The 16,742-nt window shown below is 48.5% G+C and overlaps 1 protein-coding gene across 1 annotated transcript in view; it reads right to left on the bottom strand.

Annotated features, from left to right (window-relative positions):
* COLQ (collagen like tail subunit of asymmetric acetylcholinesterase) overlaps window positions 1-14,285 on the bottom strand; it is a 65,165-nt gene extending 50,880 nt beyond the window's left edge. The window contains exon 1 of the mRNA XM_027086584.1: window positions 14,090-14,285. Coding sequence (XP_026942385.1) covers window positions 14,090-14,195 — 106 coding nt within the window. The 5' untranslated portion in view covers window positions 14,196-14,285. The remainder of the gene's footprint in view (window positions 1-14,089) is intronic.
* Window positions 14,286-16,742: the final 2,457 nt, after the last annotated feature.

The following is a 16,742-nucleotide window of genomic DNA, read 5'->3' as shown; positions in this document are numbered from 1 at the left end:
CTGAGATCTCAATTCCTTTTGCTAATTTGGGTCTAACGGACTTTTAAAGACAGAAAAATCCCATTCTGTGCTCCAGATGAGAGGCTCTGTTTTGTATGTATATATGGGATTTTGTCTAATTGTTTAGAAAAGGTAATACATTCATGTGATTCAAAATTCAAAAAGTATAAATGCGTATACTTGAAAACTCTCCTACCCTGTCCCAGTTCCAATTATTTATTATCAATTAGTCTCCTGTGTATTCTTGCATGAATATTTTCTGCATACAGAAGCAAATAAGTAGGTATAATATTTCCCTCTCTTGCTCAAATGGTTACCTGTAATATAACACTATACCTGTGATACTTCACAGTATTTCTAAGAGTATTCTGTATTACTGCATAAAATGCATACACATTCCTTCCTATGGCTATGTAATATTCCTTCATTTGGAAGAACCGTAATTTGTTCACCCTGCCCTGTACTAATGTGCATTTGGTTGATTTGCAAACATTTGCTGATATAAACAATGATACACCAAAAATTTATATGGAATTATAACAGACCCAGAATTGCTAGAGCAATCCTGAGGAAAGAAAAAAAAGCAGGAGGCATAACTCTCCCAGACTTCAGACAATACTACAAAGCTACAGTAATCAAAACAGTGTGGAGTTGGTACAAAAACAGGCATAACGATAAACATAACAGAATAAAGAACCCAGAGATAAACCACACACCTACAGTCAATCTTCGACAAAGTAGGCAAGAATATAAAACGGGAAAAAGACAGTCTCTTCAACAAGTGGTGCTGGGAAAGTTGGACAGCTGCATGTAAATCAATGAAGTTAGAACACACCCTCACACCCTACAAAAATAAACTCAAGATGGCTTAAAGACTTAAACATAATACACGATGGCATAAAACTCATAGAAGAGGACATAGGCAAAACAGTCTCTGACATAAATTGTACCAATGTTTTCTTAGGTCAGTCTCCCAAGGCAATAGAAATAAAAACAAAAATAATCAAATGGGACTTAATCAAACTTACAAGCTTTTGCACAGCAAAGGAAACCATAAAAAAAAAAAAAAGAAAAGACAACCTATGGAATGGGAGAAAATATTTGCAAATGATGCTACAGACAAGTGCTTAATCTCCAAAATACACAAACAGCTGATACAACTCAACAACAACAACAAAAAAAACAAACAACCCAATCGAAAAATGGGCAGAAGACCTTAATACACATTTCTCCAAAGAAGACATACAAATGGCCAAGAGGCACATGAAAAGCTGCTCAACATCACTAATCATTAGAGAAATGAAAATCAAAACTACAATGAGGTACCACCCCACACCAGTCAGAATAGCCATCATTTAAAAGTCTACAAATAGCAAATGCTGGAGAGGGTATGGAGAAAAGGGAACCCTACTACACTATTGGTGGAAATGTAAGTTGGTACAGCTAATATGGAGAACAGTATGGAGGTGCCTAAGAAAATTAAAAATAGAATTACCATATGATCCAGCAATCCCACTCCTGGGAATATACCCAGACAGAACTATAATTCAAAAAGATACATGCACCCCTCTGTTCATAGAAGCACTATTCACAATAGCCAAGACATGGAAACTACCTAAACGTCCATCAACAGATGAATGGATAAAGAAGACGTGGTACATATATACAATGGGATACTACTCAGCCATAAAAAAGAATGAAATAATGTTATTTGCAGCAACATGGATGCAACTAGAGATTATCATACTAAGTGAAGTAAGTCAGAAAGAGAAAGAAAAATACCATATGATATCACTTACATATGGAGTCTAAAATATAACACAAATGGGAACTTCCCTGGTGGTGCAGTGGTTAAGAATCCATCTGCCAATGGAGGGGACATGGGTTCGAGCCCTGGTCTGGGAAGATCCCACATGCCGTGGAGCAACTAAGCCCTTGTGCCACAACTACTGAGCCTGCGAGCCACAACTACTGAAGCCCATGCACCTAGAGTCGTTGCTCTGCAACAAGAGAAGCCACCGCAATAAGAAGCCCGTGCACCGCAACGAAGAGTAGCCCTCGCTCGCCACAACTAGAGAAAGCCCACGTGCAGCAACGAAGACCCAACGGAGCCATAAATAAATACATACATACATTTATTTTAAATAAATAAATAAATTAAATTAAATTAAATATAACACAAATGAACTTATCTATGAAACAGAAACAGACTCACAGACATAGAGAACAGACTTGTGGTTGCCAAGGGGGAGGGAGAGGGTAAGGATGGACTGGGAGTTTGGGATTAGCAGGTGCAAACTATTATATACAGAATGGATAAACAACAAGGTCCTACTGTACAGCACAGGGAACTATATTCAGTATCCTGGGATAAGCCATAATGGAAAAGAATATGAAAAAAGAATGTCTGAATGTATATAACTGAGTCACTTTGCTGTACAGCAGAGACTGGCACAACCTTGTATATCAACTATGCTTCAAAAAAAAAACCCCAACAAAACAATGATACAATAGAATAACCTTTTGCATGCATCTTTGTATATGTTGTTAAGCATGTCCATTGGATGAATTTCTAGAATAGAATTGCTGGGTCTAATAGTGTGTGCATTTGTAGTTTTTACACATGATGCCTAATTCATCTCCACAAAGTCTCCATCAATTCACATTCCGTCTCACAAGCAGAGGATGAGGGTATCTATTTCCACATACCCTCACCAGCACACGTGATGTCAGACCTTTTGAATTTCACCCATCTGATGGATGAAAAATGGCACTTCAGTGTGGTTTTAATGTGCATTTCTCTTATGGTGAATGAGGCTGGGATATTTTCACACGTTTTAGAGCCCTATGTATTTATTCCATTTTTCCATTAGGTTGTTGGTCTTCCATTATAAATTTTTTAAAATATATTTTAAAAAGCATCATTTTATGATGACTTGCAGATATTTCCCCCAGTTTGTTTTGACCTTTTGACATTGTTTTTTTAATTGTTTTTCCCATACACAAATTTTTTCTTTTTATCTGGTAGAATCGATTGTAAAAGCCTTTTTTGATGGCTTCTGGGTTCCCCCCCCCCCCTAAAATTACCCCCCAAATCCCTCAAGGTTTCTTCTAATAATTTTATGCTTTCATATCTTATGTTTAAATCTTAATTGATTTGTGCTTAATTCTGGTATAAGATGTAAGTTTGTTTGTTTGCTTGTTTTCCAGGAGATGTTTTATCTGTGACCTAAAGCAGGAAACACAAACATTCTCTAAACTATGAAACCTGCAAACGTCAACTATCACAACACTCGGTAACATGAGTAACATGCACGGTGGGAGTGGGACTTGAACCCAGATCAACTTATCTTCACTGCTCTGTTCATTCAAATGCCAACCACCTGTGCACCCCAGATACTGCTACCGTGACCCACTTCACTTCTCATTTATTATTTCATTTGTGTGTGTGTGTGTGTGTGTGTGTGTTTGGCTACACCATGAGGCATGTGGGATCTTAGTTCCCAGACCAGGGATTGAAACTGTGCCCCCTGCATTGAGAGCGCCAAAGTCTTAACCACTGGACCACCAGGGAAGTCCCATCCATTTGTGTGATTTTAATGTCACAAACAGACTATGCGCTCCTTGTGTTAGTTTGTCTTCTGAATCTTCTTGTTCAATATAATAGTTAAGTATATAGTAGGAGGTGCAATAAAAATTGGTCATTTGATTGATGGGATGTGTATCAAAAGCTATATTTATCAAGTAATAGTCATAATTAATTTAGAGACAGAGACAGATTTAAACATGCTAATGATGAGGATGAGGATGAGGATGGTCTGAATCCATTCAAATGGATTTGATTGCCTCATGTAGGAAAAAAAAATCAAACAAAATGCCAAGTGGCAGCAGATGGGTATGCGGCCAGAAAACTGAACATCTTTGTCAAGTCAGCCACCATTTGCTGGCATTCTGTTTGACATTTTCATGTTTAATAATCTGCCTCTGATTTCCCAAGAGGACCCACACTGGCAGGCCTGGTGATTTGACATTGCTGTCCGTTTGGAAGGGCGCAAGACTGTTATTCCATGCAAGGCAGATGCCACGTGGACAGAGGGCCCCGTTCTCCTGACTCGGATGAATTGGATATGGGAAGTGACTTGTCTACCAGCTGGATCCACGCAGGGTTGCACAACTTCCAGTGGGGGGAATGCCCTCAGGCTGCAGCGCCCTGGGGGCTCCTAGTGTGCTCACCCTGTCTGGGGAGGTGAGAGCTTTCTCCCTCACAGCTCGGGGAGGCGTCTGTGGGTGGACTTTGTCCATCAGCTCAGGACTCAGTAGCTAAGGCATCATCCTCAGGTGTGAGCCCGTGCTTTCCAGATCGTGCCCTCCCATGCTTCCTCCTTTGATTCTCAGCACAGTCCCTCGAATTACTCTCTATTGTGCCCCCCTTTTCCAGATGAGGAAAACTGAGGCTCTGACAGTTAAGGTCCTATGGAGCTGGGCTTCTGAGCCCAGACCTCCGGTTCCGAAGCCCACACGCTGTGATGGTTCCCGCTCAGTGCAGGCTTTCGATGGAGACTCTGAATTCTGCAACTCTGCAGCACCAGGAGCAAACCTCTCCAGCCACTGAATAACAGCAGGTGGAATTATAGTAAAAACGAATCATCCCGGGAGAAGGCAAGCAGCCTGGATTCCAACACTCTCACTGCCATTTGGCATAATGGTTGCAACCACTGACCGAGAGCTTAACTATGTTCCAGGCACAGTGCAAAGCTCTGTACCTACTACACTGCCATCTGATGAGGCAGGTACTCTTACTAACCCCATTCTACAGAGGTGGAAACCGAGGTGCTAAGAAATCAAACCAAGACCACTTGGCCAAGATCACTCAGCTAGTGGGTCACAAGGATGTCACTCAAGTCCACAGCTGTCTGAACCTGAACCCCATGCCTTTTCCTGCCACGTCGTGAGTTCTCAGGTGCCAAGGCTCAGAAGAGAAACATGTGCTGAGACCCCTTCTTTGTGGAGGAGCTAATTCTGTAAATTAGCAAGTGACTTGCGAGCCACAAAGTCAAAGAAAGTCTACGGCTAAGAGGATTTTTGGAATCTGGTCCATCCCTTCATTTTACAGATAAGAAAAATGAGTCTCACAGACAGCAAATGGCTGGTCCAACAGTACACACGTCCTAGAGTCAGTGGCAGGTCAGAGAGAGAGCCCAGGTTTCCCGAGTTCCACCTCAGTGCCTTAGCACCGCCACTGTTTCCTCTCAGGGAACATCAGTAAACAGGCAGGTGGCCAAGCCCGCTGGCTAACCGTCCCCACGCCGCCGCCTTCTAGTTGGACCTAGGCTTGAGCAGCAGGCCCCATGCCGGTCAGGCAGGCGCCCTCTCGCTTTCCTGACTGCGCAGCAGAGGAAGCGCAGGCTGGACAGTCAACTCGGATACTGAAGGAAAAAAAAGAAAAGAAATCATTTACTCAGACACTTTGGGGAAAGCGCTGCCAGGGCCTGAATCGTCCAGACAGCCTTTCGGCCTCCCGGTGTTCACTTCGTGGGCAGCCACGGAGCGTGGAAGAGCGCCACCCAGACCCAAGGCCTTCGCTCAGGACACTCGTGCCCACCGTTGACTTTCTCCGCCACGACCTGCCCGACACAGCTCTCAGGAAGGCGGACAGGAGGGAAAGGGTTGTCCTCATTTGGAACGCCCCTAAATCCTGAACACTAACCTCAGCAGTGGAGAATCTGGTTTCTGGATGACCACAGAGGATCTGGAGGCCTTTTGGGGGCCACCCTGTGAGGTCCACCCCAATGCAGATGATCTCAGAAACCGAGCCAGTTCAGTGTGGGCAAAAAGGGCAGCCTGGTTTGAACTCTCGACAGTAATGACACACCTGGCAGGCCCCTCATACCTCCTCAAACACTTGAAGAAACCCCGAGTCACAGTAAAGTAAGAAAGCCCCAGTCCGTCAGGTAGGCCTCCACAGGTGGGATGGCCACCATCACCCATCCCCCTTCTGCCTGGGTCCCCAAGACCCCCATGCCAGGTCTCAGAAGGTCCTTCCTGGAGCATGTGTCCCAAGAGAAATCTACCAGCTGCAGCAGGAAAGCTCCAGTGCTCTCTCCAGTCTTCTCAGAAAGATACCAAGAAGACCAGGTGAGCGGTGGCAGGATGCGTGAGGAAAGGAGCAGGGAGACCCAGGAGGGGAGGAGCCTGTCCAGTTCCCATTCACAGTTCCTTCTTTTCTTTCCTCTCTTTTTTCAGACCTCAGCTGGTTCACGGTGCAAGCCCTCAGCAGCCACCAGGCCTCCTCTGCAGCTGTCGCAGCTCCCAGCACCTGCCTCCCGCTTGTGCTTATGTTGGTTGCCGTGGAGACATAAGGGCGGGCTTGAACGGAGTCGAAATCTCCGGGCTGGGCGATGGAATAGGGCCAGGTGCATTTTTAAAGCCATCTGGGAAAGCTGGTCATCATGAGAAGAGCCTCCTTCCCTGGTCAATGGGTCCCTGCTTTAGGGACTGGTTCACAAATGCAAAACGGATAAAAGCTGAGCCCCTCTTTTGGCCTTAACCCACTGGATATTTTAAGCAAAAAGTTACTGTCTGTATTGTATTTGGGACTTTTGCCTTTTGACACCAATGCACCTTAGGGGAAATCATGACCTCCCGGCATGTGTAGAGACAGCGTGGGGTCCTGAACATAATGAGAGAAAAGGTTTATACATCACATACCAGGCACTTTTTTACAGTTCTTTGTGTTCATAATTAGCCCACTTAATCTTCACAACTGCTTTGTGAGTGAAACCCTACTCTGAGCCCCGTTTTACAGGCAGGGAAACTGAGGCACATAGAAGGCACTTTGCCTGCCCAGCATCACAAAGCTAAGGGAGACACAAGATTTGAACCCAGAGGTCCCCCTTCTAATCAATAGGCTGTTCTGCCTCTGCAATAGTTTGGGGCCCAGAAGTCCTGATTTGGAAACTTGGCCCTGGCACTATGTGACCTCAGGCAAGTGACTGCATCTCTCTGAACGGTAGTTCCCTCTTTGGTAAAACTGGGGTACTAATGTCTTGTGAAATTGTTGTGAAGATTAGAAGTCAGGTACGTAAAGAGTCTAGCAAATAAGCAGTGCTCTATGCAAGGTAACTTTATTAGTGTTAGTGGGGGCTCTCTTAGCTACTGGACCCCAGTTCTGGTATCACAGCAGGGGGGTGCCGAGCTGTAACCGCCGCTGCCCAGAGGGGGCGGGTGGGCAAGCAACTGCAAAAGGGCCAGCAGGACCACAGCTGCTGGGAGATGTTGCTGCTTCCCTGCCATAGGCCTCCGCACTCGCCAGGCCCCGTGGGCTGCCAGCTCCGGTCACAAGCACCTGTACTACCTATGCCAGAAGGCTTCCCCAGTCGTGGAAGTTGCCTGGGGAAGCATGTCCGCAGGAGCTGGTGGATCAATATCCCAGTCCCCTGTCTCCCTGAGGTCCCAGGAGATCTGAGCCCCAGCTGCCCACAGCAGGAATCGGCTCGTGAACTCCCCCAGGACTGACAGCCTTCCCTTCCCTGTCTCGGTTTCCCAATGCCCTACCGGGATCACCTCCCAAGCACACCACTTGCCCCCAAATCCTTGTCTCAGGGTCGGCTCTGGAAAGGGATCCAAATGACGACAGTATTCATGCCTGTGCCTCTGATCCTGATGTCCTTAAAGAAAGCACTCGGGGGACACTTAACCCAGTGCAAAAGGCAACTGTAGGAGAATAACTGATTAATGGCCCCCAAAGAGGTCCAGACCCTAATTCCTGGAACCTGTAAAGGTTACCTTATACAACAAAAAGAACTTTGCAGGTGGGATTAAATTAAGATATTTAGGAGGGGGAGATTATCTGGGTGGGCCCTAAATGTAGTCACAAGTGTCCTTATAAGAGAGAGGCAGAAGAAGACTGACACGGAAGAAGAAGACAGTGTGACCACTGAGTGGCCATAGGAAACTAATACAGGAACTCAGGGGCAACCGTGAGCAGTGGTCCTCAAAGCGTGGCCCGTGCACCTGCAGCATCAGCAGTGCTTGAGATCTTATTAGAAGTGCAGACTCATGGGCGCCGCTCCAGACCCACTGCATCAGAAATTCTGGGGGTGGGCCCAGCAGTCTGTCTTAACAAACCTTCCTGGCAGGCCCCTCACAGAGGCCCCTCATACCTCCTCAAACACTTGAAGAAACCCCGAGTCACAGTAAAGTAAGAAAGCCACAGTCTGGGGGGGCTATAATGTTTAGGCACGGCGTTAGAATCACCTGGGGAGCTCTCAACACTCTCAGTGCCCGATCCCATGCCCTGGAGAGTCTGATGAAATTGGTCTGTTCAGCCTGGACACTGGGCTCCTGTAAAGCATCCCAGGTGATTCTCGTCTATCCAGGGCTGAGAACCAGTGCTGTAGTTTGAGAACCACCGATCCAGAACATTAAGTTTCAAACTGAGCTTTGCAGAGTTTGGGAAGTCTGGAAAAATGCCTAGACTGCTAAAGAAGGATGAGGCAGGGTCCAAACCAGCAGGGCTTCTGACCCAGATGGTCCAGATAGGCAGAGGTAACGAGGAAGGCAGCCCAGGTGTGAGACGGGCACGTGCAGTGGGGACTCGGGAGCTGCTCCATGCCAGTCGCTGTGGTGTGGGTCAGGACTGCCAGGTTGCCCTGGTTTCCAAGAGGTTTTTTGGTTTTTAAGAGTCATCAGAAATATATTTTAAAATTTTGTTCAATCACTTGAGTTTTAAATGTTAGCAACTAAGGCAATTTAAAAAAGTTTTCTCTCTTTTTTTTTTAAGTACTGCAATACGATGGCTGAGTACAGCTCCACGTGAAGACTGGACTCGGTCCTTGGGCAGCTGGTTTGCGAGCTCCAGCTCTACTGTAAGGGTCTTTCATTCACCCCTTGAGCCCAGCAGACTAGTCTTCTCAGGGTGATGACAGGAACTCCATGTGGGCAGGATGTTTTTGTCTGCTCACTGCTGCATCCCAGTTCCAGGTACCAGAGTTGGGACTTACTAAGTGTTTGTTGAATGAATAAGTGCTCATAGCAATCCTGTGAGACTACTATACCCATTTTACAGATGAGGGAGTTGGGGCTCACACCACAGTTACAGTGTGAGCGTCCCACAATCACCCAGAGGCAGGATTTAGACCCAAGGCTCCCACAGCAGGGACAACCGTGAAGAGCAAATACACTGCAGCTATGAAAAAGCTTGGCAAGATAAGGGGTTTGGGGGCACTTGGTACCAATTATAAGAGCAATGCAAGCAGTAGTTACGACGTGAACTGCGTTTCAGGAAGACGGGTCCCCAGCCTACTTTGTGACTCACACAAGTCAGAGGGGTTTCTGTTCCTTCTGGATCTGTGTTGTTTTTGTATGGTCGTGGGTCTGAGGAAGGAAGGCTTGGGTGTGGTGAGTGACAGTGTCGGTGCTTGGCCTGGATCTCTGGAGAGAAAGTCCTTATCTCTCACACCCACCCCTCTGTGAGCTGGAGAGGGGTCCACTGTTTCATTCAGAGGCTTGGGGTGGGGTGAAGTGGGCAAGCTGGGACCCCTGGAGGGCACTTTAATTTAAGAAGCCTCTCTGATTATATTATCCAGAGGAAATATGGGGAGCTAAATCGGAGGAGATGCCTGGGAAGTACATTACAGAACATTAAACAATAGCCGACCAGCATCAGACACAAATAAATGGCCCATAATCTACTGCCAAGAACATGATTGGTCCCAAGCAGTGGCCTGGCTGGCTTCCAGTCAGGGGAGTACAGGGCTGGACACCACGTACTATAGGCCACAAAACGCCTGCCCTGGTCACGTCCCAGCACCCACAGGAGAAGATTGCGGCACCCAGACAGAACTCATAAGCTTCCACAAGATCTCACCCTCCAGGACTGGAGGTGGGTCTTCTCTCCATCTTGTCCTGAGCCCTGGACCCAAACATCATCGGGAGAGTTCCTGCCTGCCTGAGAAATCCCATGTTGGAGAAGGGAAGCCACGTGTGTCTGTGGGCATAGGGTCGTTTGGCTCACACTCCTGAAGACAATGTCTGTGAAATGGGGTTCCCCTGGCTCCAGGAAGCCTCATTCCCCAAAATGAGCAGGTTTAAGCTCATCTCACTAGAGCCTTCTTTAGCTTAGATCTTTAACTCCTGTTACAATACAAGTACCTCCAAAGAAAGATAAACCAGTACCCTGGCAAGTCATGCACCCTTTAGTATGAAGTCCTTGTCTCAATCGTTTGCTGAGAGCTTCAGGCACTGATGTCCTGAAGAGAAGGCAGGAGAGTGCAGAGGATAAAGACCTGAAGCTGGGTTTTTGGAGGCTGGGGTACAGGACCTTAAAAGCTACTATCACTGTTTATCCATGGCCATAGCAGATTTGGTCTACGTTGGTAAGAGCCCTGGACTTAGAGTCAGCGGGCAGGGTTCCAGTCTCCAGCTCTCCCCACACGAGCTGTGCCATCTTGGGCAAGTCACTTAACCTCTCTGAGCCTTCATTTCTCCATCTGAAAATCGGGAGTGAGGCCACCCCCATCCTGGGTGCTGTGAGAGACTGAAGTGTGCAGAAGGCCTTTCATTCTATAAATATCACTGTCCTTGGGTCTGTGCCACCACATTCTACATCCGTGGATGGACCCTGGGGCTGAGTCAGTGCACAGACCGCAGCGAGTCCAGTCAGGCCCGCCAAACCCAGGCCAGATCAGCTGACCCTTAGCTGATCCACAGACACATGAACTTCAACAATAAACAACTGTTGCTCAGCCACTGAGTGTTAGGGTGGTGTATCGCCCGGCAGGGGTTAAAAGACATCAAAGTTAGGGCTCCTGACACTTTAAATCTTAGGGCCATGTTCAATAGAAATTAAGATATATGACACATCTCTGCCTTCTTAGGCAAAATGAAGTGAGTACAAGTCTGTCTTCACTGGGTCATTTCCGCTCTCACAGTGCAAACCAGTCAACGAGCGAGTGGTAAGTCAGTGGCGCCTTCAGGGGATACATACAGAAGGGAGGCTCTCGAAATAGTTGCAATCGGCTATCCTTTCCCCTCTCAGAACTATTCCCTGGTTCTTTGCCATTTTTCTTGCAATCAGTTTTATCAGCTGCCTTTGTTGTTCTTGTTGTCACCGTGTCTATCTTAAGCAGCAGTCCTCTCCCCAAACTACTGTGCTGCAGCTACGTCACCGCCCTCAAGAAGCCTGCTCACTGAGCTGCGAGGATGATGTCCCACTAAGAGTTCACAGGCTGGGGGTGAGGGCCTGAGCTAGTTTTCTCTGTATCCAGGGCAGGTGCTTCAGTGCTGGGATTGCTATCATCAATTTTGGTCTCTATGATGCTTTTTGCTCCCTCCTCCACTCGGGGACCCGATAGCGGAGGCTGCCAGGCAATGAACATCTGACCCAGAGAGCTGTGCTGTGTCTGGCGTTGCTGGAATCCAGTCTCTTCTGAAGAGAGTGAAGGAAAGAAGCAGCCCACAGGCCTGTAAGAGCGCTTCCTCCGTCCCAGCCCGTCTCTGGGGCCTGCGCTGCGCATCCTGCTTGTCTTTTGTCCCCTGCAGCCACTTTGCACAGTGCCAGGCGTGCAGTAGGCGCTCACTAAGCTACGGTGGGTGGGATGAAAAGACTTCCTGGTGGCACTTTTCACTATGTGCACAGGGCTGGGCTTCCTCAGAAGAGGTAAGAATCTATGAGCTTCTGAATACAGACTATTTCACATCAGATTGTGCGAAACTACTTTGAAAGGATTAAAGTTCTCCCGTGTTAAGGAACAGTTCCCGTTTCAGGGCATAAGTTTATTTCTGAACTGTGCTATCAGGAAGCCCTGGCGACAAGAAGAAGGGGACAAAGCAAAGTGAGAAGCAGGAGGAAGCAGATGTCTTTTTTGCTCTGTTGAGCGGACACCTTAGTGGTTCCCCCCAGAGCTACCCCACTGTTTTACCAAATGTTTAAAGAGCACATTCCCCACCAGAAGACCTGGATGTAGCAGTTTACCAAGAAGTGCCTATGGACAGGTGGGCTACCTCTTCTCAGTTCCCTCTCCCTTCACTCAGCCAGGGGCTGACCCCCATGACTGCATCAAGGGGCTCCCCTGCCCCGGCTTCCGGTTGGGTTTGGCCGTGAGAGGCATTGCCAAGAGGTGGTCGGATTGGAGGGGAGAGCGGTTGGGGTATTTCTTCTGCGCTTGCTCTCTGCTTTGGGTCCCTTGTGACCAAGGCTCCTCTCAGCCGCCCCTCCTCCAAGGTCCCAAATCTCCCCAGGATCCAGTTCCCCACTTGGTCCTCTTGTCTCCTCAAGCCCCGGGGTGGTAAAGGCTTCCCTCAGCTGCTCATTGCTCAACCTTCCTTCTTGGCGCCCCTAAGCCCACCCACACCCCTGAAAGCGGGCCCCTCATTCCAGTCTTTTCTTGAACCATCGGAGTTACTTCTCCTTCCTGCTGTTACCCTGACTGGAACAGTCTGTACCAAGTCTTGCCTAAGAGATGTCTAAGCTATGCCGAGGCTCTCTCGAGGGCAAGGAGCTCAAAGAAAATCAGAGGTCCTCTTCTCTCCAGCTTTCAGAACTCATTAGCCATTGTGGCTGTATCTAAATTAAGTGGTACAAAATGATGGCAGACTCCAATCTACAGATGAGAAAAGTTTTCATTCCTTCATGCACTCATCCACTCACCAACTATTTACTGGGCATCTACCCAATATTCCCCCACGTAACTAGTGATAATGGCCAAGACAGACACAGTCCCTGCCCGCGTGGTGCTTACAGTCTACCGCCAGCCACCTGCCAGAAGCCAGAGAGCCCACCAGAGGCAGGGCTGGGACCAGAAGACTGAGTTTCTTTGAGTCCTGAGCCTTTGGCAGATCCTCCAAGGAAGCTATGGCCCAAACAAGGTTAAGAACCACCAGGCAGACCAAATTAACTATGAAGCTTCCCCCCCTGAATAATGACCCACTCACTCCCAGAAGCTTGGCGCTCTCAGCCTGAACCGGGGGTGGGACATGCCGGACCATCCACCTTTTCTGCCCCCCACCTCCAACATTCTCCGCAAACTGCCTGCACTCCTCCCTCCCGTCACACGTTTATAATTAGCCCCACGCCCTCCTCTGCGTCCCTCCCTCAGGGCCCACAGATGCTGGCAGCTCCACGGGTCACTGAGCCATTCTTATGAATGGAGAGGGCTGGGGACTGCATCCAGAGCTGTGCCCTCCCTCCTGGAGAGCCTGCGCCCAGCAAAGGCGGTGGGAGTGAAACTTCTGTCTCAACTCAAGTACCTCGGAGCTGCGTGCTGGAGGGTGTGACGGAAACGGCTTTTTCTGGGGAGAGCCAGGGGTGACCGAGGAGAACTGAGGGGGGCTGTGATGGGACCGGTTGCCAAGCCTGGGGTCTGTCCGCCCCCCTCAAGCCCTCCGGAAACATCCGAGTTTCCTCAGAAAGCTTTAAAGAAGCCGTGCGGGTAACCCAATACTTCCCCGGGCAGGACAAGGGCAAAGCCTGGAGCCCTCAGGAGAGGTTGCCAGGCTGGGGCGGAAGGAGCCCTCTCCCCACCCCCAGCGCTACGCCCAGCTCCGGGTCCACCTGCCCCCTGCAGCCCTTCCACCTCCTCTCTTCGCTGAGGCCGAAGAGAAGCCCACCTCGGGGAGAAAGCCCAGCAGGAAAGCCCACGGGGCCGGAGAGACGGAGACCTTGTCCTGAGGCTGCAGGGGCCCCCGGACCCGGCACAACCAACGGGACTCCCGGTCAGCACGCTGCACAGCATCCCCTGTGGGCCGAGCCCCCCGCGAAGGGTTCAGGGGTGTATTTATCGAAATGTCTGGACGACTCACTTGCCCTCCTCTCTGCCTCTGTTAAGCTCCCCACAATTCCCGACCCAAACGCAACCCTGCAGCCAGTGAGGGGAAGAAAGAGTCTGTTCAAGGGTCTCTGGCTTTGAGCAGCTGGGCGGGGACAAGGACATAAGGGGCGTCCCAACGGGGGCTGGCCGGGTGACCAGAGGCTGCTGGGGCCGGCTCCCTCCCAGCCTCCCTCCACCCCGAGGGGAACGGCTGCGGAATAGCCCTTCTCCCTCCCCCTGCCCGACACAGGGGAGACAGGGAAGTTGTGGTCCTGCTTTACCTGCTGAAATCGGAAGCACACTGGTGAGGAAAGTGGGCTGAGACACGATGAAACGGAAGAAAAGCTGAAGATAAATTCCCAGGGTCACTGGATTCAGGACAACCATGCTGGCTGCGGTCTGGAAAGTGTCAAGTTCTCAACGAAGGGCTGCAAGGAGCCTCGCTTATCTGTGCTTTGTCTTCCCCACGCTGTTTGCCTCTCTCTCCCTCTCTCTGCCTCTCTCTCTCCGTCTCTCTCTCTCCCTCACTCTCTCTCCCTCTCTCTCCTTTTCCCCATGCCTTTACCAAGAAAGAATGCCAACCATTTCCCACTAAACCTTCTCCGTACTACACAGGGTTATATTTATCTTGAGCACTGGATCAAATGCCGTCATTAAAATTAAGATATCTGAATTTTCTTCTGTGGTGACTGAGGTAAGAGGCCATTGAAGAGGTGATTAAAAAGGCAGCCAGATCTCGAATGTCCACTAGAAGCAGTCCTCAAGGGCAGACAGATTTCCTCATTGATCATTCACCAGTGCCTATCGCCTCGCAGCTGAGGTGTCCAGCAGCATCACAGAATCCATTCAAACCTCTGGATTCAAACTGAATTTCCGTGGAGACAATTCCTTCTGCTGTCACTCTGTGACATTTTTACCCACTGGGGGACAAATGTAAAACTGACCCTGGATTTTTTTTTTCTTTAATCATCCAATAAAACGCGGAGGTGTGGGTGGGGAGATTTTATAGTTTCCAAAACAGCTTTCTCCATAAAAAGGTGTTTATCTCTCTCCAGAATTTGCAGCCTTTATCCCATGCAAAGCAGCGCATGAAAAATGAAAAGAGTCAATGGATTGCAAAGTGAATGATTATTGATCAAACTGCATTTGGGAAACAACATCATTGACTTGACCTTTGGCTAGACAAAATTCTTCAAATAAAAAGTGTCACATCCTTCGATGAATCCTCTTATGAGTTTATAAAGACTGTTATAGAGATCCTTAGGTCTCTCTATATAAATAATTAAAATAATAACCCACATTTTGCTTTGATCTACATAACATACTCCCAGGGCCTCATGGGAGCTAATTCAGAAATGGTGTGGTAGCTCCTGACTCTGGGGTCCAGTAGCTGAGCCTCACTCTGGGGGAAGGTGGGGTTGGGGGAAAGCATAGGATGAGGTGATACCCACAGCGCCAGCACCAGAGGGGCTTGACTCCAGCTCTGCTGTGACCGTGGACAAATTGCTTGATCTCTCTAAGCCTCAGTTTTCTCATACAATGGAGGCGTTCCCCTTTAAAGCCTTGTTGGAAAGGTTAAATTAGGTAACGCGGGATGACTCATACATGAATTTAAAATTGTGTATAGAGACAGCCAAAATAAAACCCGTGGAGCCATGGTAAATGGGCGGCAGATATGGCCACCAACAATCTCTCCCATCCCTGTATGTACACTCCACTCTTCCCAACAAGAGGCGGGGTCTGTTTCCCCTCCCGTCCAGTCTAGGTTGGCCTTGTGACTAGCTTTGACCAACAGAATGTGGCTGAAGTGACACTGTGCCATTTCCAGGCCTAGGCCTTAACAGATCTGGCAGCTTTTGCTTTTGCCTTTTCTTGGAAACCAGCTGCCACATTAAAAAGTCTGGACTATTGAATAGGCCACAGGGAGGGGAAGCAGCAGGCCCCTGGTTGTCTGGTCATCTCAGAAAAGGCACTAGAGAGTGAGGTCCATTTGGATCATCTGGCCTCATTCAGGTCCCCAGATGATGGCAGTCACAGAAGTGACCAGGGGAGACCAGCTGAAGAACTACACAGATGGACGCAGCCCAAATTACAGATTCATGAGCAAATGAGATGGCTGTTGTTTTTGCCTTCAGTGTCCTGAAGCCACTAGGTCTTAAGGTGATTTGTTATGCAGCAACAGCTAACTGATACAGGATTTATAAGAAAAGCATGAAGAATATACTTGAGTTACATTCAAAATTAACAGGGCAGTTTAAAGAGGGGGTACGCCATGTCACTGTTCCCAAAATTTTTAACAGAAGGATCGTGATTGTTGGCCAAATCCAACCAGGGAATTCTCAGGCTTGTTCTCATTAACTCTGGAAACCTCTGGCCCCAGCAGTGGGCTTTGGGTGGCTTGGAGAAGATGCAGGCTACGTAGGGGGAAGCTAACTTTCGAGTAACTTGGTGCCGGAATCTGAACTTTTACCGTCCAGCTCTGATTCCTCCTGTGAGAAGCAAAGGGATTTCTCCTTCTCTCAGCACACAGATTTCACCACTGACTGTGCAGTTGGCACAGATTATGTCACTATGTCCTGCCCGTGACACCTGCTGTTATTGGTTTTGAACTGCTTCTAAACCACCGTATGTTGCTATTTAACCTGTGTTAACGTCTCTAAAGATGAGAGACTGGGTCTTCCCTGGTGGTCCAGTGGCTAAGACTCCGCGCTCCCAATGCAGGGGGCCCGGGTTTGATCCCTGGTCAGGGAACTACATCCCACGTGCTGCAGCTAAGAGTTCATGTGCCACAACTAAAGATCCTGCATGCCGAAACTTAAGGCCCGGCGCAGCCAAATAAATAAATAAATATTTTTTAAAAATATATGGGGGACTGTTCCAGAGCTCTGTGCACCCCTGCAGGCCCCAGGACAGTCCTCGTCACCTAATAGATCC

This window comes from Aethalodelphis obliquidens, unplaced genomic scaffold (assembly GCF_003676395.1).
Source record: "Aethalodelphis obliquidens isolate GAN/ISIS:26980383/991018 unplaced genomic scaffold, ASM367639v1 scaffold56, whole genome shotgun sequence".
In the NCBI taxonomy this organism is placed as follows: domain Eukaryota; kingdom Metazoa; phylum Chordata; class Mammalia; order Artiodactyla; family Delphinidae; genus Aethalodelphis; species Aethalodelphis obliquidens.
Note: the sequence above shows the minus strand (reverse complement) of the source record. Positions and strands in the feature narration are given on the sequence as shown.